Source organism: Helicoverpa zea, chromosome 20, assembly GCF_022581195.2.
Source record: "Helicoverpa zea isolate HzStark_Cry1AcR chromosome 20, ilHelZeax1.1, whole genome shotgun sequence".
Classification (NCBI taxonomy): Eukaryota; Metazoa; Arthropoda; class Insecta; order Lepidoptera; family Noctuidae; genus Helicoverpa; species Helicoverpa zea.
Genome location: NC_061471.1, coordinates 9,331,201 through 9,354,009, shown reverse-complemented (window position 1 = coordinate 9,354,009; position 22,809 = coordinate 9,331,201). Strand labels below are relative to the sequence as shown.

Sequence of the window (22,809 nt, the reverse complement as noted above, 5' to 3'; positions counted from 1 at the left end):
ACCTCAGGAAAGCTCGATGTGTTCCGTTAGAATATTTAACAAACCATTCGGAGGTTTTTATGTTGTCTAGTTATGATTCAGTGGTTTGTGTTATTGTTGTCATGTAGGATAAGAGATGTAAGATTTCAGTTTCTGTTATTTGTTTCAAGTAGTGGTGAGTGTTGCGTCTTGTGAAGGAAGTTTGATCTGGGGCCCGATTCTCCTAAGTTAAGGGTCAATTCCCACTGAAAGAGCAGCGGCCGGCAGCGGCCGTAATTGCAAGGGATTGAGCGCGAGCGCGGCGGGCCGCGCGGCGCCGCACCGCGCCGCGCTCTTACATTTTCCGTGCTCTTACGGCCGCTGCCGGCCGCTGCTCTTTCAGTGGGAATTGACCCTAATAATGTCAAAATCTTATAGAAATCGAATCGCAATAGCAGTTTTAATCATATCGGGCATTCTGCTACCAATATAAGACCAATCGTATTCGATTGACATTTGATTGGTGTGCGATTGGTCTGCTATTTTGGTGATTTTGGTCTATACAGTAGTTTGCTGTACAATCATTTTGCAATCGTAAATCATTTGCAGACAAAATGATACATTATTGAATGACAGAAAAGGATAAAAACGTTTATTTCAAAGAAAAAATAGCAGAATGCCACATACGCTTCAATCGTAATCGAGTCGGGATTGGATCTCAGTCGAATCGAGTCGAACGTGAATCGTATGTCGCTTAAGTGAAATTAGGAGAATCGGGCCCCTGAGTATCGCTATCTGTTTGTGGTGTATGTCTATTAGGAAAGGGGTTTCACCTTCTTTTTGTGGTAGTGTAAGTTGTTGCATGCGTTTCATTATAGTATTAAGGATATCAGGGTTCATATAAACACAAATAAAAATACAAACGGAAAATGTCACCACTTTATATATTTTTATTTTATTTCATATTCCGGGACCGGTTCACGTTAATAACATTATGTAAAGAAATAAGGTACGAATTTATTAAATACAAAATTTAAGACACGGGATATTATATTGGTTTTACCTAAGGTTCTCTATTTGATCTGAGATTACACATCTATCAGCTACTCTCAAGTCAAAAGTTCTACGATATAGTATTTCTATATATATTTGTATCAAGTCCAATCATTTTGTACAAAGTAAACATTTGTAAAAGGCGTTTTAAATATATTTTTCGTTTTATTTTTGGATAAATATTATCAACAAAACTTTTCAGTTGCAGTTTTTACTTAAGCCATTCAATAAGCTGCCAATTTGTTAAACTAAATTTTGGTAATATTGACATTATTATATGAACAGGTTTCTTAAATGAGTCGAATTGTTGCAAGAGCTTTATTAGCGATTGATTTAAGTGTTGCTAGCTCAAATAAAAACTGCAGCCAAACAATCACAATTCCTTAATTGTATACATCAGTAATCGCAGATCAATAACGACGATAATAATCAAAAAACTTAATAAATAATCTGGCACAGTCACGCTTCACAGCTCACACGCTCTGACTACCACCGTTACACGTAAATCACTATTAAATAAAGTAAATATTCTTAACATAAGAACAACTACAACAAGAAACGTACTATCAAGTTTTAAGACCACCATTGTTCCACTATGCAAAAAGGAAGACGCTATACGAATCGTCTAGCTTCATCTATGTCTTTCAGTGAAACAATGATTGCCGTAAAAAATAATAGTACCTACGCCTCCATAACGCGTTAAAACTCACATGGAATTTATGATACGTAGAAAATTTTATTCTGTGATACTCCTCGATATAATTGTGCAACTTTCAAAATTATTTGCTTCCTTAACCTAGAGCCGATACGTTGATTTTTACAATCACCTTTTTTTGTAACTATGTTACGACAAATATCATTTTGAAAGTTGGCCCTACCTCATTATTTTGACACTAAAAATACCGTTCATCGGTAATTCGCTTATAAACAACCTTTAGCTTGTTCAGACACGTTATATTTTAAACGTAAAGCTACGAAGCCGTAAGAATTAAAAAAGTAATAAAATAAAACCGACAATCGAAGGCTTTTTTTCTGACGCCACATTTATTTAGTATTTGACACCCATTTAAGACTTTTCCAGCTGTTTTATGATATTTTTACAGTGCCTTTAACTACTGAAAAGTAAAGCTGTCACAACTACTTTCCAATTCCAAAAAGTTATAGTGTATTTACATACTCCAAAATGCACTATAAACTTAAAGTTAATAACAATTTTGGAGCATACAAAAATAATCAAAATAAAATGAGTGTTCAAATCCCAATGACGTCAGTAAATAAATCACAAGTCCTGGTAAAAATGCGAATACTTATAGACACGTGTTTGAGCAAAATCACAACAAAAATGCACCTTTCCCATAGACAATATCTCCCCATCACCGATGACTACTATTTTTGTAACAAAACTAAACAGACTACGGTGCAGATTTGAATAGATTTTTATGTTCTATCAACATTTTATACAAATCTCTTAGTATAGTTTTCGCATCGATTTTTCACTCGTTTTGTTATTTTGTAACTGTGATATTGACGCCAGAACTTCTTTCGGAAATAGGACTTATCTTGACACGACAGTGCTTCCAAGTTCTAATACGAAAGATGGACGTCTTTATCGCATCTTACTATTTAGAAAACCATTTTAGAATTGTCTTAAAAGTAGCAAATCTATACGCATCGCATTAAATGCACTTTACAACGTAAATAGATTTTAAGCCAATCAGGATCATCAAAATTTTGATAACGAATGTTTTATTAGGAATGTTTTTTTCATCATAAATGACAATTTTAAAATGGCTTCCCATAAGTTACCAAAGTTTCCGGTAGAGGCGTTGGCATCAATTTCACAGTGATTCACGTACATAATATTTTACATAACAGTTATACTCGTTCATGGTAACAGGTATTGAGGTATTCGATATTATCTGTTCCACTATATAGTTAATATTAAATCTATTTACAAATCAATATTTAGGTACTTAATACAATTGTGTGATGTTATACTTAGGCATAGGTCTACTATATAGTATATGATAGAGTATGCTTCTGCATTTTGAAACTTATTCCCTTAATTATAAAATTTATATTCTTATAACTATGAAGCTCTACTTTTATTTACATTTTGACAATATAGGTAGATTCTTTAGCAGGTACACTCATAAAAATCTGTGAAAAGATTACATTTATTTCGCCATAAAAACTTTTTTATTAATTTTAAAGTGCTGCCATATCAAATATGGCTTATTTTATATGTGTTGCCGTCTTAAAGCGGCGTAAATTAGGCAGGTTCAAACGATTTTAAATGCGTCCAAGCTTTTGGCAATGCCATAGCGAGTCTGTATTTATTTGCAAAACGTATTTTAAAAGAAAGTTTTGTTCATTAAATAGAAAATATTTAGGAATAAGCATCCAGCAGAGTATTTGATCTTGTATATTATTTAATACTACCTATAGATATGTAAAAATCACTGTTCGACAGAAGCAAAACTATATCATATACTACAGTAAAATTGGACGCATATATTTTTATTGTGAACTGGGTACTAAGTCCTTACACAAGGATTTGAGGTATATTTATATAGGATACTAATTTATACACAATTAAAAATATATACATCCAATTGTGATACTACAAAAATTGCTTAAATTCTCAACAATGACCGGGCAATGTGATATAGATATATTTCCCAGAATACCCGGGTATTCTTGATAATGTAAGCAGAAATTCACTGGGTTTTTACAATCTACGCTACGATGCGTCCAGTTAAAGTATGATTGTTAGTGGAACAGTTCTAGATATACATTTTAACCTTTATATAGTAAATATTGCTACATTATCTGTTTATTTATTAAAATTAATTGTTATATGTTCATATTTTATTTATAAAACAGATGTACAATGACTGGGGAGTGCGCTGTAGCACTGCGACTAAACTCTTCATAAAAAATAACAATATTTTTGTATCTTATCCATACAAATAATATTCTTACTTTATAGAATGTTTTTTTTATATTTTTTTTATAAATAATATTTAGCAACAATCTACCTTTCCTTTTAATGGAAAATTGATTCAAGAAACATGTGTAAAACTTATCTAAGTATATATTTGTACTTTAGAAACTGGTCGGAAATCACCAGAAATCTATTTGATATCATAATGATGCATCACTAAGAAAAATCTAAATTTATTTTTTTATTCGACACAGTGCAAACAGCGTCCCACGTCTTAGCGTTTAAAACAAACAGAATAAAAACAATGTTATATATATTTTAATGGTAAATGCGCCGAAAACGGCCCCCGCATTCACCGAGACAGGCAAGTTACTCGTACGGTCGGGGAAAAAATACCATAGACCATCTACAAGGAAGTTTCATCGCAGAGAGCCACAGACAAAAACAAATCGCTTTTTAAAGCTAACAGTACTAAAAATCTGTTTACAACAGAACTAATGACGTTTCAGGTCACTAAAATACTAAGTAGCTCGCAATTCACCTTGGATAATTTCCTCGACCATACAATAATCTCGAAACTCACAGTAAAACTAGATATAATATTTTTTATTTAATATTATACAAAAATAGTAACAAGTTTTGTACTAGATCCGTCCATCGTTTTGTACATTTGGCGCGGGACGTTACATTTCCCGCTGTAAGGTAGCAGTGCTTCCAGATCTTATAAAAATTACAGTATCATAACTGCAATTTCAAACACAGTATATACCTCTAGTAGCTTGAAATACCGAAACGAAAATCATATTTTCACGTGGCAATACTGTCCAAAAACTACCAAATTTTCGGTTGGCAATACTGTCCTGAGAAACTACCATATGTTATGGCAATACTGGGGTAAGTGTCACCTGGAAGCACCGTGGCTGCGTTCCGTGTCTACCGCAGGCAGGCTTCGAGCATCTCGACGAAGAGCTTGTTCATGGGGGCGCGGCGGTCGCGGTGCACGCCCGCCCAGAAGCGCCGCACCGCCACGTCCGCGTGCCGCAGCGCCGGCAGCACTAGCAGGAGTTGCTGCAGTGCTGCGTTGCCGTTGTATGGCCTGGGGTACAACAAACAATTTGATTAGCTTCTTGTACTTAAATATCCAAGTACATATATATATAGTAGCAAATGAAATTCCTTTCAGCATTTATTCATTGAAAAGTTTATATATTTTAGAGAATATTTCCTCAATGTAATGAAGAAACATTGTTGCAATGATGGCATCTATTCCAGCCTACGCTATGTAGAAAACGCTTTTTGAAATACCTACATAACACAGAAATTATATTCAAAATTTAATTATCTTTAATGTTGGAGTATCTAGACTTTACACCGTACAGATACTAATCTCACCTTAAAGCGGACACAGCGTCGTTAAGCGCGGCGAGTATACAATCTCTGAAGCGGCGCAGAGCTGCGTGCTCATCTATGCGTGCTTCGGAGTTGGCGAGCGCCAGCGCTTTCAGTAAATAGCACTCTTCGCGTAACGCTGCAGCGCGCTCTAGCCGCTTGGCTACGCCGGCAATCTGAAGGAATACAAACAAAAGTCAGAATTAAAATGTTGGTCAATTATTTAAGACCCCTTCTATAGACCCTTTAGTATGAAAAAAAAATAGAATCAGGATAATACGTATTTTCAATTTTCTAACCTAATTGTAGGTCTAAAAATCTCATGATTTTCAAGAAAAAGACCAAAAGATCTCAGAGTTGCAGTTAGCAGAGTCAGAGTTAAGCCTATTATTACCGCCCCTTTGAATTCTTGCGAAGTTTTTTTTTTAACAATTACTTTATACTTTCTTCTATTAGACGAAATGGTCATCTAAGAAGACTCTGGTCTTCTATGTCACAGATGACATTTTAATTTGTTTTAGTTCAGTTTGCTTTAGTGCTAGATTACCACTTAGTAAGAAATTGAAGCCAAATTACAAATATTTTAACGCCACTCCCAGATCCCTTTTTTATCCCACACCTTTCTTTCAGCCCTCACCATGTGATGTGGATTTTCCCACATATTCCTACCATGTACCAAAAAACTCCACTGACCTGTGTAAACAAATCATGTGCGCCAATATCCCTGGCCTGCTGCTCATCGAGCGCCAGATCGTTTGCAAACCGGAGCCGCAGCGGGTTGCCGCCCGACATCGACCGGTAGGCCAGCATGAGGGAGAGCATCTCGGCCCATGTGCTTTGGAGGAGACGCATCTGTAACAATGGTGGGATTTTGTAAGTTTGGTTTTGCTGATGAAAGAGGTCGATTATTGGCTACAAATTTGAGGGTGGTCATAAAAGAGAATACTCTCTTTTAAACTCCCATATAGATGCGGAAAATATGTGGTAGTATATAGGGATAGTACATACATAAGGGGATCATAGGGGTTTATATCGGAAGATTACATAAGTGAAGAACGTATTGAAATTACATAGGAAATACATAAGGGAGCAATTTCGACGAGTATATTTTATAGGGGCAGTACACTATAGAGTACCTATGTAGGGGGAATACATAATAGAGTAAATACATCACAAGTAGCTTAGCCTCATGATCTAGAGGGAATCATGGACTTTCCAAAACATAAAGTTATAAACATAATCATTTAAGCACCTGTTGATTTGTAGTTTTTCCTCCCAAATCCTCATAATTAAATACAGCCTGTTTTTTATCACTCCCAAATAAAAACCATTTATACAGTTATATAATTATGGTAGTTTTGAAAAAACAGACTGACTGGCAGACGGCCTTACATACATATGTCAAGTTAAAGGCCGAAAGCTACTTATTAGATATGACGTGACGTTGTGCAACGGTCTAGACCAGGGGTGGAGAACCTTTGTAGGTAAGTGTGCTATCATTTATTTGAATTTTAAGGATAGCATTAATTGCCATTTGCAGGCAAAAAAAATAAGTAATTGTGACATAGAGATAAGGAAAGTCACAAATTTAAATGTTTAATTGACTCTTTTTATATAATTTATTTATTTGTTTCTCTCCACAAAAGTAACAATTTCATAACACAAGTTAATGTCAAATACCTAGCGAAGTTTTGCTTTCTTAAAGGCTCAGGAAAGTTTGTAGTGTATATAACTTCACGCGGAAATGACTACATGAATCATGATAAATTTTTGCAGTATTACAGATTATACTTGGGTATGGATAGTAGTTCCCTTAGGAAGGGCGTAAAACCGTTGACGGGAACTAGTGATAAGTATGTCGCGTAGCAACAACAGTATTTAAACCATAGGTTGACCATCTCTGGTGTAGACAGACACCGTAAACCCGTGTAGCATTGAACTATTAAACTATTATTTCAACATGTAATTAATTCGTGTGTATGAGCTTGAAGGAAAGATCATCTCGCAAAATTGTGTTAACATTTTAAAGATGATTATGATTTTTTCGGACATGCTTATTTTATCTAATAAGTGGATTTAAGGGACTCTCAGTTTTAAAACTCAAAGTAATATTTTCTAAGTTAGACACATTTTTCTCAGGATAGTATCAAATTGTATAAAGGTGTCTACACACCAAAGCCGCTGACGCCGGCGGCACAGCCCGGCGGCCCAACCCGCCGGCCGTATTTTGTACAATCATGCCGCCGGCTTGCGCCCGCGCGGGCAAGCCGGCGGGGCAGCATGCCGATGCCGACGGCATCCCTCTCCACTCACTCAGTCAGTTGCCCGCCGGCTTTCATAGAGTATTTGACAATTACTAGAACACCACATGCCGCGGCAGTCGTGCCGCCGGCAAAGTCGTTCGGCTTGGACATTCTGAAGCCGCCGGGTTAACCCGCCGGCACTAAGCCACCGGGCTGTGCCGCCGGGTCAGCGGCTTTGGTGTGTAGACCCCTTTACATGTCACATATTCGCTGGCGTTAGTCTAATTTAAGAAAAAGAAACATTGTAATAACCCAATTAATTATGCATGTAAACTATTATATACGACCCGAAGTTAAATTCTTAACAAAAATCGATAGTTCCAAGGTTACAATCGATCGGTAATTTAAGTTTTAATTCGTCAATTTAATCGAAATTATTTATAATAATTTGCTCGTACTTACTCATTAACGAATCTAGTAGTCTACTTGAATAGGTATATTGACGAAGTGGGCGATAATAAATTAAAATATTCGGAAAATCAATCAAACTACAACAAATCACATTAAATTGATTTTATTTTATAATCAATTTTCCTTTATGTTGCAATTCTTTTATTAATTGAAATTAAAATGTCGATGAAATTTCATTTGTATCGATAAGGACATATTATTAGCAGTATATTGACGATACATATAAGATATTTATCTCTCTATTAAGCAATACCTCCACTATTTTCCCAAAATCATCATCGTCCGAGCCTTTTTCCCAACAATGTTGGGGTCGGCTTCCAGTCTAACCGGATGTAGCTGAGTACCAGCGCTTTACAAGGAGCGACTGCCCTATCTGACCTCCTCCACCCAGTTACCCAAAAGCAAAGTAATTAAAAATATTTTACAAACAAAGTTGGTGAAGTTATTCATTTGTCAATATGTACCTACTTAATCCTTTTTGTTATAACACTTATTTATAATTAGACGAATAAAGGCGTAGTCATAATTATGTCCAAAAGAGGATCAAACAAAATAGTTTAATGACGATGATGGATTCATTAGTACTTTTTAAAATGTCATTCAGTTTGATTGGTTTATGTCATCAATAAAACTCAAATGTCAATATTTAGCCCGGTCAAAATAGACATAAAAGTAGTGGTCAAATAACAAAAACTCCCACAGAGCTGATTTTTGGTGGAGAGCTAGATTTGATCATTACAAATAAAATACTAAAAGTCCCCATCGATCCCATGTGTGCGTCAAAAGTTATTCGAGGTCAAATGTCAAAATTTTAGGTTTTTTGATTTTTTTTCGAAAACGGTAAGTTTTATCAAAAAAAGACATCAGACCAAAATCGTAGATCTTTAAATTTTCTACAAAAATGGCATAACAGTTTTCTCCTAAATCTTACCATTCCTGAGATATAGCGATTCAAAGAGTCACACTATACATGATATGCACATATAAGCCACGTACATACGAGGGCTACCTTTAAGTTGTATCGTTTGAAATAAGTACAGACAATCTAATAAGTTAATACCATTTATTGTTTTTCAAAGAATTCTCTGCGATATTTAATGTACTTTTGCACGCATTAAACCCAGTTCTTGAAACATTTATTCCATTCTAAAGTGGGGTAGTCAAATTGGCCGATTTGTATGAGTCAACAGCTTTTTCAGGTGTGCTGAAACGTTTACCACGAAGACTACTTAATTTTGTGGAATGTAAAACAATCGTTATGCCCACGGATCTATGTCACGGTATGTTACATGTTGGTCTGCGACAATTAACTGCCGCATAGCCTCGATATTATCTTGGGTCATATCGGGTTTTGAACTACCTTCAAGTGGCTTGTCTCTAAGGCTAGATTGCCCACTTTTAAATCCTAAATATCAGCGTACTGCAGTCCTAAGGCATGGTTCTGCATCACTAAACACAGAACATTTTTTTTTTAAGCGCTGAAGTCGCGACAATCCGCTTTTAAAGTTGTAGAAAATTATCGCACGCTTATTTTCCTTCGACATTTCCATTTTTATCCAGAAGACTGGGGTTGGAAATTGATACATAATATCTGGAACCTATTAAAACTTTACTCCCACCTGCTCCAGGAAAACTCCTGACATAATTTTTTGCAATTGCAAAAAATATTGTAGTATCAAATCATCCTCCGAGCCCTTTTCCCAACTATGTTGGAGTCGGCTTCTAGTTTAACCGGATGTAGCTGATGTAGTACCAGTCCTTTACAAGGAGCGACTGCCCCATCTGCCCCCTCAACCCAGTTACCCGGGCAACCCAATACCGCTTGGTTAGACTGGTGTCAGACTTACTGGCTTCTAACTACCCATTACGACTGCCAAGGATGTTCAATGACATCCAGAACCTACAGTTTAACGTGCCATCAGAAACAGTCGTTGGTGTCCAAAATATGCTTAGAAAGTACATACAAACTTAGAAAAGTTGCATTGGTACTTGTCTGACGTGGAATCGAACCCACTCATACTTGAGAGGTTGGTTCTTTACCCACTAGGCCACCACGAGTTTTTGTATGAATCTGATAAATCTAAAACAATCACAATAATAGTTAACCCAATAGTTAATATCAATAATGACATCATATTAGAACTTGACGGCAATTATTCCCTTAAACTATCCTAAAATTGTCATGACAGTTAGTGGAGTAGGCCTACAGGAGAAACTACGGTAAAAAAAACGCACCGAGTACACTACCTCACAGGTGGCGTGGACATGTGTGCATGTCATGTATGGAATATACTTTGATGCGCAATATCTCAGGAATGGTAAGATTTAGGAGAAAACTGTTAATGCCATTTTTGTAGAAAATTTAAAGATCTACGATTTTGGTCTGATGTCTTTTTTTGATAAAACTTACCGTTTTCGAAAAAAAATCAAAAAACCTAAAATTTTGACATTTGACCTCGAATAACTTTTGACGCACACATGGGATCGATGGGGACTTTTAGTATTTTATTTATAATAATCAAATCTAGCTCTCCACCAAAAATCTGCTCTGTGGGAATTTTTGTTATTTCAAATGTCTATTTTGACCGGGCTAATTGCTAAACCGGCTACGACGCATCATATAAACGACTGTTAATATAACTGTTTTTATTATAGTTCGGCCATTCAGAGAATGCGTTCCTGACACGTCGCGATTGAACTGACGACGTAACTACATTCATTGATTATTGATATAATAATGTTGTTTTAATGCTCCTCAATTGTTAAAACGGTAAACAACCAGCAAAAATATTTTTATCGTAACTGCAACGCCATTGCAAAGTTACGTCGTCAGTTCAATCGCGACGTGTCAGGAACGCATTCTCTGAATGGCCGAACTATAGTATATAGAACAGGATACAACTAAGTATATAGTATACATCCCCAGCGGGGCCCAGCAGGGCCAAGGCCTGCCGGGGCTGCGGGTTGTTCGAAAGAGATACCGCGGCCCTGGTACATAAGAGGCCTATGACGGAACACGACGGTTTTTAGTCAGTAAGAGTCTGACACTCCCTCACCGCTGCTAACCCACAGCGGGAGGGGTCATTTGATGATTTTTGACGTCGGAAAAAAAAAGTATATAGTATACATATAAACCAACTAACTGTTTCCCCAGGTTTCTACCCGCGTACATAGGGAACTACTGCCCGCATCTGGTTAAAAGGCGCCTAAGATGGGCTTTACTAAGATTGAAATATTTTTTGGAATATGTTCAGTATATCCTGAGATAAGGGCGTAAAAGCAAACAAACCCTTTATAATATTAACAGCTTTATAATATTAACTTGTACCAACAATTAAGTAATTAACGTGGGGGTAATTAATACAAACAAGCAATAAATTAAATCTTTAAATAATTCTACTGACCAATCGATATTGTGATCCTTGGACTAAAGATAAGCAATGAATAAGTTATTTTTTGGAATTACCCAATAACTAGTTTATAGAGTAAGGTCAGTTTGTTTATTTTAAAACGTGTTTAAGCCTAATTAAAATATACTTTCATTGAATTTTTTATCCACACTCGTTTTAATAATTAACATGCAATTTCATAATTATAAAGAATTCTATTACATAATAAGCTATTTATTATACTACAGACGAACTAATCCAAAACAAAACATTAGAAATTGGAAACACATAAATAAAACCACGAATTCTTTCACAAAATGCATTCGATCTCACCCACACATACATAATTAGGAACCTTGACGATTACACACACATTGACGTGGGTTTTACACACCGACGCACACATAGACGTATAGACAATGGTTTGGGATTGCACACAGACATGACGGGGTCCAGAAACATATATAAAAAGAACTTCCACGTGCATATATACGTATGTATAGTGTATACATATTGTATAATTATTATCAAGGTCCCAGACTAGACTATTGTAGTTTTTGTGATATAAAACTTATAATTATATAAGTTTTGAATACATAATGATTTTAATAAATTGAGCGTTTTTTTTTTTGTGTACGGTTCTTTATGTTTTCGTTTTTATTTGGACCATGTTAACGGTGTTTGAAGTTTTCAGGGTCAGTGTTGAAAACGGGTTATTTTTTTTTATAATTATTTTTATAATCTTTAAATTGTGTCACTATGGTAATATTTGATAGATTATTCTGTTGAGTGTACGCAATAGCGAATTCATCTAAATAAGGATGAAGTTATTATTAATAGAACGAGGTAAACACAATCTTCACGTAACTATCTTATGAACTTTTTTCCGAGTTTTACTGGAACTATTTCACAAACCACGTTTCAAGAAGCCTGCTTACCGAATCATAAAGCCGTAAAAGAGACTTAAAAACTCACATCTACATAATTCCCAACAGTTCCTACTAAACATTTATCTAGTTACCGATCACAAAAATACCTTAAAAAAACATCATTATTAAGAACCTCCTTTTTAACCGACTTCAAAAAGGAGGTCCTCGGTTTGATCAGTATGTATGTTTGTTGGGAAGACAGCTAAATTATTTTTTTGGGAAACCGGTTTTGTAGGAAAATATCTTATATTAATTTATTTGTACACTGTTATACTAATAAATAAATAAAACCCTTACCTGATCATTTAACTGCAGCTCAGTGAATCCAGGAATCTGTTTAGCCCATCCGATGACGCCGACGAGCTCTCTGTCATATAGATCGGCTAGCATCGCTAAAGTCTTGGCTGCAGGCTCGGTGACACCGGCAGGGGGCGCTGAGCATGTTAGCAGTTCTGGTTCGTAGGAGATCAGGGCTTCTAACACCTGGAAAGAATAATAGAATTTATTGTTAAAAAAATATAGGTGTAGAAAAAAATGGAAACTATTACATGATGCATGTTTTTTTTTTTGTGGGACATCATGAAATCTCCACCTGTGGCGCAGCTTGTAGGAGTGTCAGACTCTTACTGACTAAAACCATCATGTTCCCTCTTAAGCCTTTTATGTAACCAAGACCGTGGTGACTCTTTCGAACAATCCCGCAGACCCGGCAGGCTTTGGCCTTGGTGGGCCCCACTGGTAAATAATGCATCTAACATTTACTTTAGTAGAAAGCATCTGCCATCTCGGCGATGATGGTCGAACAAGGGATTAAAATGTAATGAACATTCACAAGAAGGCGAATGAAAAGTTGGTTGCAGTTATTCTTTCCAGCAAAAACACAGGAACTGGTGAAGGGTATTGGGTGCTCTTACTAAAGTGCTTTTTAACAGTTAATTTTCAATAAATGATTCCGAGTTTTAAGTTGAACGTTACATGTTCTTCTCTTAATAGTCCTTACCTTAATTTCATCAAGCTGCGGCCTCGGCAACTGCGCGGCCGGGGCGTCGGGGGCCCGCCTGTACTTCTGTCGGCCCCCCCTCACGCGGTCCAGCCGCACCCCCTCGCGCAACATGCCCGTGCGCAGGCACTTGCGGAACCGGCACGCTTGGCACGCCTTGCGACGTCGCTTGTTTATCTCGCACTCATTTGACGCGGGACATGTGTATTCTATGTTGCCCTGGTAGGTGAAAATGTTGGTTGATTTTAACCGTCTAATAAGAGGTGAAAATAAGAGGTCATTTGAGCTGTAGGTATGTTTGTGCGTGATTATCGCAAGTTTGTGAACCGATTTTGATGCGGATTTGAGCATAGTCTGCATAGTATTTGTCAGATTCAGGAGAAGGTGTATTATTTAAGTTGGTTTCATTTTTATTTTTTTAGAAATAATAGTATTTTTTAAATTCTTCTAAGAATCTTCTATATTAATAATTTCGTCAAAGGGTACGGTAGATTCGATCGAAACCTTATATGAATAACAAAACATAAAAAAATATTAATTTTGAGTCGACAACATATATCCGCAAAATTCGGATTATGGAGAATTTCGTTAAATTTCAATTGCACTGACAAGCAAACCACAGTCGCCATCTTGGGTAGTTAATAAACGTTGCTTAGATACGCATCGCCAACGTTTAGTGAATCTTATCAAAAAATACTTTTCGTCAGTCGTTGACGTTTCGCGAAAATATTGTTTTTGACACTTTTTATGATATACTTTTTGTTATGTGTTTTTTCTTTAAACCTAATGGTACGTTCACACGCGCGCGTTCAAATCGACATTCAACGGGCACAGTCACGTTCACGAGCGTGTAAACGGTACGCCCGAGCCCGTGAACGCGCCCGTGCCCGTGAACGCCGCGAATCGGTCGAGTGTCGGTTTTTTGGCAAAGTTTAAAGGATGAATGTGCGGGCGCCCGGCGACTGTTTACACGCGCGCGGGCAGTCAGTCTCTCCTGCGCTTTCGTGACGATTAAACGTTCTGAGAAAGTCGCTACGATCGAAGATAACAACATGGCGGAATGGTTAACGTCGTTCATCATTTTGATTATTTTTCCAATAAAAATAAGTTAAGCCAAAGGCTATGACAGCAACAACACCGAGATCCTCGCTGCTCGCCATTCTTGCACTGACTGACACGACGGCGCGCGTGTGAACAGCTTGAATGTCCGCCTGCCCGCGACGGGCTGCACGCCGCGCAGCCCGCCAGGCAGCCCGCCGGGTTGCGCGGCGCGCGTGTGAACGTAGCATAAGATTGGCCGATTGCGATAAAAACCATAGAAAGAAGAATAATAACCATAACCTCAAAGTCGAAGTTTTGTTCAAATGTCATTTAGTTGTTCAAATGTCATTGTCATTTACTTTGTTTGGATTACACACATCATGCCGAAAATCGTAAGTATTTCATAAAATGTTTCGTTGGTCGTGTCTCTGTCTTCGTTTAGTCTTTTGTTTGATGATACCTATATCATTTTGTTAACAGCCGAATCTCCGTGCATTTGGTAAACATTGTCACAATTGTGGAAAGTGGATGGAGCGAAGGGCTCTTCGTAAAGATGGTGTGTAGTATTTTAGTAGGTATGTAGGCAGGTTGTGTTTTTAAGTGAATTTTGTTTTGTTTTCTTCTTAAAGTGTGGATTGTGAGCCTTCTGCATTTAAAAATAAAATAAGTACTTATTTACTTCCAGTGACATGCAATTTTTGTAATGGCAAAATATTTGCAAGAGATGGCAAACAAAAGCAAATGTGCAGTCGATGTGTGGAATGCGACAACATTATACTCGGTAAGCGGCTCAATATTTTTTCTCTATAATTCGACAAATAATAATAAATGACCACACGCATAGCCTGTGTTGAGGTGTCATGAACACACACAGAAACAGACACGATTTTTTCACCGTTTTTCTCGATAATGAAATGAACCCCTTCATGCGCAAGTTCTACTTGAACTTGGCTGGCTCTTATTATACAATAGACATTATTAATTGTATAATATATTTTTGCAGATAATTTCAATTATTGCGAGTGCTGTGGCTGTAAAATGAAAAATAATACTTATTACCAGATAGAGATCTGAGGATATACCTACATACATTCACAATAGTTATTATTATTTGAATATTTATCTAATATATTTTCTCCTTTAAGGTCGATAACGAAGAGTTGAATGTTAGAACTTATGAAAATATTATTTACAACTCATTTCGAGAAGCTGCTCAAGCAAGAGGGCTCCTTTTTGACGATCAAGAATGGGAAAGATGTTTGAATGAAGCAATTGATTTTAAACTTCCTCGGCAATTATTTCGAGTTCGAAGATTCGATGATGTAAAAATTCAAATTATCAATACCACTGAACAAGGCTTGAAAGGTGATAAATATTTATCGAAAAATGTTATATATAGAGAAATTTTGTGAAAATCAACCTCTGGTATTACAATATTTGTGTCCTTTCTTCACTGAAGGATAAGTTTAAGAAAAGCAACATTTCACAAACACATATTTTTTGGTAAAAAAGTTTCTAATAATAGCTAAGCAATGTAGGTTAGTAATGACTAATGAACAATGAGGTGAATATAAATGAAATAAATAAATACACGTGCTAATCGTTTGAATACCAAATTAAAGTCTAGATTCCTGATTATTCTAGACTCAATTGGTTTTGCCAATATATGTCCCATTTTTACAATCTTATCAAAAAGAGAAATTGAGGATCATGAGATGCATAAAGTGCAAATAGCAAAAACAAAGACATAATTATACATGGGGTGGGGTCCGAGGGCGCACCTTCTTGCCAGGGATATTTCCCAGCGCCCGGTTGACACTTCCCGGGACCCAAAGGCTGGCCTTTATTTCGCACAGAGGTTGAGCATTGCCATCCAACGTGGCAATGCTGCCAGTCTTATGGGTACATTACCCAGTGACAGCGATGAGGAGCAATTTTTTGATGCACTATATTAGTTTTAAGTTGTATATATATATATATAAGTTTATTTTATTTTATTTTCAATTAATGTAAATATATTGTGAATAAATAATAAAAAAAAAATATACATAGATAAATAAATATGCAGATGTAGATAAATCTATAGAAATATGTGAAAATGTTCAATTTCAGTCGCTGGCACGCAGATGTTTGGCAACACTCTAGTTTTTAAATGCACAAAATATGTACCGAGGTGAAGAATTTTAAAGATGTCGGAAATATACCGGTTACCTATTATTGATAGTAGGTATATGTATTTGGCAATTTGGATGTACAACATTCTAAAATCTATACGAAGAAAATTCTTGAGTTTAGATAGTGAAAAGCAATAATTTGAGAGAACCCAGGTTTCATCTAGGTCCATTCAGTAGTCTTTGGGTGAATGAGTAACAAACATACATTCAACCCACGCATAACTACAAAGTTTCCGATTTGTAATATTGAATTCTATGATTTAAACTAAAAAAATAGTTTATGTAATAATTCATAACAAAATTATTATTCTGATAATCATGTCCAAATAAACATAACATAGACAATCCAATTAAACTTTTAAACTCAATAAAGATCTTATAAATCCAATCCTAAAGAATTAGTCAGATTTGTGTATTTACAGAAACTCCTAAGACTTGAATAAACAGTCTATCTTAGTGTAAACAAGTAAATTCTAGACTGTAAATTTTGGTAATCTAGGTTTAGGCTCAGACGTTGAGCCACCAACAGCCAACTAGAAAAAGTAAATAATTGGCTATGGTCCAAAATGTTGGACAGAACAAGGTGTTAAAACTATTTTAGTGAAGTTATGGCTGACACACCTCTTTTTATCAAGACTTTTTAGTAAAGTTTTATTTATTTAAACTTCAGGGTATGCATAGGCATGTATTGTATTGTGTAGAACCTTTTCGAAAATTGTAAGTATCTTTACATTGCTAGGATTACTTCATACAGTCAAATGACTTAAAATTCGTTTCATCTTTCCAATGTTTCCAAAGGTGAGTCTTACATCAAAATATTGATGAACTTTGCGATTTTAAAGTGGTATCAATCAAGTCAAGAATTTGGACTTTGGATATTCATGTACGTAGGTTTTCAGAAACTTTATAGTGACTAAAATTGCTAATCAGATAAAAATTATGAGTTGTGTGAGAAAATGTACATTAACAAAAGGTACTATAAACTTTAAAAAACGAAATCTATACTTAAACTTTAAAGCTGACGAAATTATGATAACGATATTTAAAAAAAATGAATGAATGGTAATGAATGATGATGAACGAACGAATGAATGAATGAAAAAAAAGTATCAAAATTCGTTATCACCTTCCGACTCACCTGTATAGTCCTCTTGAAAAACGCCTTGCACGCCTCACAGCTGGCTACGCCATAATGGAACCCCGAGGCAGTGTCTCCGCATACGAGGCAGACTCGCCGAGGCGCCTCGTCGTCTCTCGCGCAACTGGCCGCGGCGGCCGTGGTTGACGAACAGTGTTGCTGATCTGGGCTTGTGTTGCCAACGATGGCCCCATCTCCGGGAGATACGCAGAATTTCACGTCCTCTTTGCTTTCGAGTTCCAACTGTTGAAATGAGATAGGTATTGTTAGGAAAATTATTATTAAATCAAAAGAATGGGTACAAGTAATAATTGTTCATATTGGTATCTGGATTGAGGAGGTCAGATATGCAGTCGCTCCTAGTAAAACGCCGCTGCACAGTTATACTGGAAGCCAACTCCAACAAAGTTGGGAAAAGGTAAATCATTTTGATTTATGGCAATACTAAAATAATTCCAAATGATACTGTACTAAATACATTCAACGATAGATGTAGATTCAATATGGGTCAATAAACTAATTTATTTTACAGATATTTTTTAAATTTGTGTACACTAATAAATCACTCCAAAAAGTTAAGTTAAATAACCGTGACGATCAAGTTAACTGCGTAACGACGACTATTAATTTAACCAAAATGCTATAAGAAATAAACGAACAAGATAATAATTAACTGCTACAAGAAAAATGGAAGGAACAATTCAAAATGAGGGGTCAAAAATATTTCAATGACTCATAATGGCTATTAAATTGTTTGCCAAAGTGTTGCGAACCTTATTTTTTATATAATGTAAAGTTTTTTTTATTGGAATAAAATCTCAATTACTGTGAATGAATCGGAACGGCCCAAACGACAATTCCAAATGTGAAAATCAGTCAAGCTTAATATTGTCTTGCTTACCTACAAAAAGGTAAGGTTTGCATTGACAGAGATATATTGCATTGTTTAAGGTCAACGAACTTATGTAAGTTTTTCATTTATTTAACAATTTATGTGGGTATAAAAATAAGATTAAAACATAGAAAGTTCTTTTTTTTTTTAATTTAGAACCTCTTTACAAAATAAAATGATCATAAAATTAATGTGGCAACCCTCTTTTTATAGCCAGATACTCTAAAAATATTTTAATTTATTTTCTTCTAAGAAATCTCGAAGCATATTTAAGAGTTGTTAATTATCTACAAAAATAAATACCGTTATACTACAAATACCTGCAGTGGTTTATTTATTTTCCTCTTAAAAATACTAATTTGAATCTCTTACTAAGAAAAATCAATCACAACCGGACCTTCACTTGCAAACTTCCTTATGGATTAAAAACATCCTTTAAAAGGTTAAAACATTCATATACTTATGTCATCAAAACTAATATATAAAGAGGAAAGATTTGATTGTTTGTGTGAATCGAATAGGCTGCGGAATTACTGACCCGATTTAAATAATTCTTTCACTTTTAGGAACGCTATGAACTTTTAGCAAAGCTACACTAACTGAGCTAATCATAGCTTTGTTTTATCCAGGTACGGGAAGAAGTTTCCCCGAAAAAACGCCTGGAACAGCCAGTCGTAAATTAGTTTCACTTCCCCACAAAAGAAATTTCAGCAAAAATAATTTCAAAAGAAATTGCTACAGTTCTTAAGAACGTCACTAGTCGTATTGAAATCCAATTAGAGTCATACAAATGCTTATAATCCGATCAGAAATAGAATTGATCGATATAATATCGCAAGTTATTTCAATACCAAGAAACGACGCCGTGGAAGATTTGATAAAAAAGTAAAACGAGCCACCCTCCCACGTCTGCCCTTTGGAAACTGAGAAAGCAAGATAAGGCGAGAAAGCAAGGAAAAAACTGTTTTGAACTCCTGTAGCTAATTTTAGTAATTGCGATGCCATAAAGAAGAAAATTATTAGGCACATCCATCCATCCAAGTATTAGAGGTCACAATATTTAAATACAGTGCTTTACTTGAACCTGATAAAAATGCTCGTCAGATATCGAGCGTACGCGGGAAGCCCCGTGCAGCTTTGTTTAATTAATTTCAAAGTTGATTTTCGAGTGCCCTATATCTTGGCTGCTCTCCTCTCTGTCCGCGCTGGGCTAATGATGATGCCCTCTTAGCCGATTATCAGCCACGGCGTGTGTTCTCAAGTAAGGACATCAGCCAACTGCGCAGGACATATTATAGTGCACAAACATTTGCGCATACACAGGTGCACTCTCTATTCCTTCACTCTCATAGTACGATGGGACGGCAATCCGATACGACTGGAGAGACATCAGGCGCAGGACCGACATTTACATGCTTTCTGATGCACGGGTGTATCAACCAACTACTTCCAGGCTGCGGGCTGCTTTGTGGAACTTTATAAGCGCTGGGCTACAGTAGTCATAAAAGAGGTTTTACTTCTAGCAGTAACAACATACCTCTGGCTGCATCATAGGCATGGTGCGCGGGTGCAGTGGCTGTGCGTGCGGCGGCTGTGGCTCCGGCGGGGAGTACTGTGGCGGCGGCTCAGTCTCCTGCTTCACGCGGCGGAGCATCGGCTCCCCGCTGACTGCTGACATCAGTTGCACCTGTAACAATTAATTATAAATTAGGAGATATGTCGCTAAGTCTTTTTAGAGGACCATTTGATACATGCTCTTTGCCACCCAAATGATTGCAGTATTTCCAAATAGACTTATTACAAGTTGTTATAGAACATTGAATGCCAGGTTCGCAAGTGTGTCTTATGGATGGACCGGCAAGAAACTCATCTACACATCATTATTTCCAGCATGCAAGTGGTGTTCAAAATAACGTCACGCTTGTACCTCTGGCATAAATGAGTCTTTAATAGATCTAGGCTATTCTAGGCATTAAAAACCCTTATAAAAACCGAAGAGAATGTCGTCTTGTGAGAAACTTCAACGTCTGTATACAAATAATTGTAACGGAAACTATTTGGAGTCACGAAAAGATCTTAGACTTTAAGCCGACCACCTGAAGATTTTGGACAATAAAATGAATATTGCGGTGGTCAAGGAAGTCTCTCAATAGACCGATGACAAGATACTTGAGAACGGGTCATCACATTTAGAAATCATGTTCGTTGAATTTGTAAGTAATTGGTTGGGAAATCCGCCGGAAAATTCAGATTATGCAGGTGTTTAATTTTTTGTACGAAACCCAATCGCAAACATATAATGGAATTGAGACTGAAGTTTATTATAAACGTTGTAATCATTCTCAACTTGGTGTTTTAAAGTTCTGATTATTTAATTCTAAAAGATGCTCTAAAGTTGTGATTATTGTAAATCTAGAAAAGGCATTTCTGAATAGAGAAGACATTTTAATCAACGGTATATTTTGTAAAGGTTTCCTCGACAAATGTACTGTAACGATTGCTTGATTGAACCTCCAAGATTAATACCATTCTCTAAGGCTTAGCGAAATTAGATAAGTTTCTCCTGGCTTCTAGTTTGACGTCAATAAAACTAACAAGTATTGCTGTTAGGTAACGTTTTAACTTAACAAAAGCCCATTAATAACGGTTCAGACTTTCAGGCAACTGTTTGTAATAAACGACACATGCACACATTTTTTTTCGTATGTGTAGATTAATTTAAAAGTAATTTAGCAATGTTTTTGTCTAGAAAATTTTCAGTTCATTAATAATATCCTATCCTTCAACAATGCCATCCTAAAAAACAGACCAAAGGATGATGGGTAAAATTGGCCGGTATATCCAATAAAAACCATTCGCATATCAAATGATAGCTTATACCCTAAGCTTCATTTTTTGTTATGGGCAAAACCTTGTAAACCACCGGAGAACGAAGATATAGCACCTGATAGCATAGGATAGCCCATGGACTGGAACCACTTAATTGCGTATGGGAGGGATGTTTAAGTGCATTATTATTGTCAATAACTGTCAGAACGAGTCACAGAAGGTGTCTGTGCCCATATTTTCCAAGTTTATTGAAAAAAAAAAGATTATTTAGCAGGTAGTATTTACAACGTATGGTATACGTATTCCGCCGTTCTGGTGAGTGTAAACGGCATAACCAATAAAAACGATTCGCATATCAAATGATAGCTTATACCCTAAGCTTCATTTTTTGTTATGGGCAAAACCTTGTAAACCACCGGAGAACGAAGATATAACACCTGATAGCATAGGACAGCCTATGGACTTGAACCACTTCATTTTGTATGGGAGCGATGTTTAAGTGCATTATATTACTGTCCATATTAGTCAGGACATATCACAGAAGGTGTCTGCGCCCATATTTTCCAAGTTTATTGAAAAAAAAAATATTGAGCAGGTAGTATTTATAGCGTATGGTGTACGTATTCCGCCGTTCTGGTGAGTCTAAACGGCATAACCAATAAAAACGATTCGCATATCAAATGATAGCTTATACCCTAAGCTTCATTTTTTGTTATGGGCAAAACCTTGTAAACCACCGGAGAACGAAGATATAACACCTGATAGCATAGGACAGCCTATGGACTTGAACCACTTCATTTTGTATGGGAGCGATGTTTAAGTGCATTATATTACTGTCCATATTAGTCAGGACATATCACAGAAGGTGTCTGCGCCCATATTTTCCAAGTTTATTGAAAAAAAAAAATATTGAGCAGGTAGTATTTATAGCGTATGGTGTACGTATTCCGCCGTTCTGGTGAGTCTAAACGGCATAACCAATAAAAACGATTCGCATATCAAATGATAGCTTACACCCCAAGCTTCATTTTTTATTATGGACAAAACATTGTGAACCGCCGGAGAACGAAGATATAACACCTGATAGTATAGGATAGCCGACTGAAACCGCTTTGGTACGTATGCTTTATAAAAAAAACATATCTTCTTATTATAAATCTACGACAAAATATTTTCCTAGTTTGACATTTCCATTTTTCACATTATAATACCCATAAAAACTAGGTTTCAAGATGGAACTAATAAGCCGTCGATGTGTTTTATGCCCTCGATCGGTCTATCGAGCAACACAGCGACATCTTTTAGGAGCAAACATGCTCCAGCAACCTGTTTTAGCAGAGTATATTCGACAACAGG

At 36.3% G+C, this 22,809-nt stretch overlaps 1 protein-coding gene and 1 long non-coding RNA gene across 7 annotated transcripts in view; one reads left to right on the top strand and one right to left on the bottom strand.

The window, feature by feature from the left end:
• Window positions 1–883: 883 nt before the first annotated feature.
• Window positions 884–22,809, bottom strand: part of LOC124639986 (steroid hormone receptor ERR1) — a 50,978-nt gene continuing 29,052 nt past the window's right edge. For 4 of the 5 annotated variants that reach the window (XM_047177536.1, XM_047177537.1, XM_047177534.1 and 1 more), the window contains 7 exons: window positions 20,162–20,311; window positions 17,721–17,975; window positions 13,380–13,598; window positions 12,677–12,862; window positions 6,041–6,199; window positions 5,351–5,523; window positions 884–5,054 (listed from right to left, as the gene is read on the bottom strand). In XM_047177536.1, the coding sequence (XP_047033492.1) occupies window positions 4,892–5,054; window positions 5,351–5,523; window positions 6,041–6,199; window positions 12,677–12,862; window positions 13,380–13,598; window positions 17,721–17,975; window positions 20,162–20,302 (1,296 nt within the window). In that variant the 5' untranslated portion in view covers window positions 20,303–20,311 and the 3' untranslated portion in view covers window positions 884–4,891. The remainder of the gene's footprint in view (window positions 5,055–5,350; window positions 5,524–6,040; window positions 6,200–12,676; window positions 12,863–13,379; window positions 13,599–17,720; window positions 17,976–20,161; window positions 20,312–22,809) is intronic. The other variant, XM_047177533.1, reaches the window with a different exon arrangement.
• LOC124639987 lies at window positions 14,554–15,838 on the top strand. 2 transcript variants are annotated; one of them, XR_006985516.1, is made up of 4 exons: window positions 14,554–14,812; window positions 14,901–14,995; window positions 15,106–15,201; window positions 15,566–15,838. It is a non-coding gene; the product is annotated as an uncharacterized LOC124639987 (long non-coding RNA). The 2 variants fall into 2 exon arrangements; XR_006985515.1 differs by lacking the exon at window positions 15,566–15,838 and adding an exon at window positions 15,424–15,466.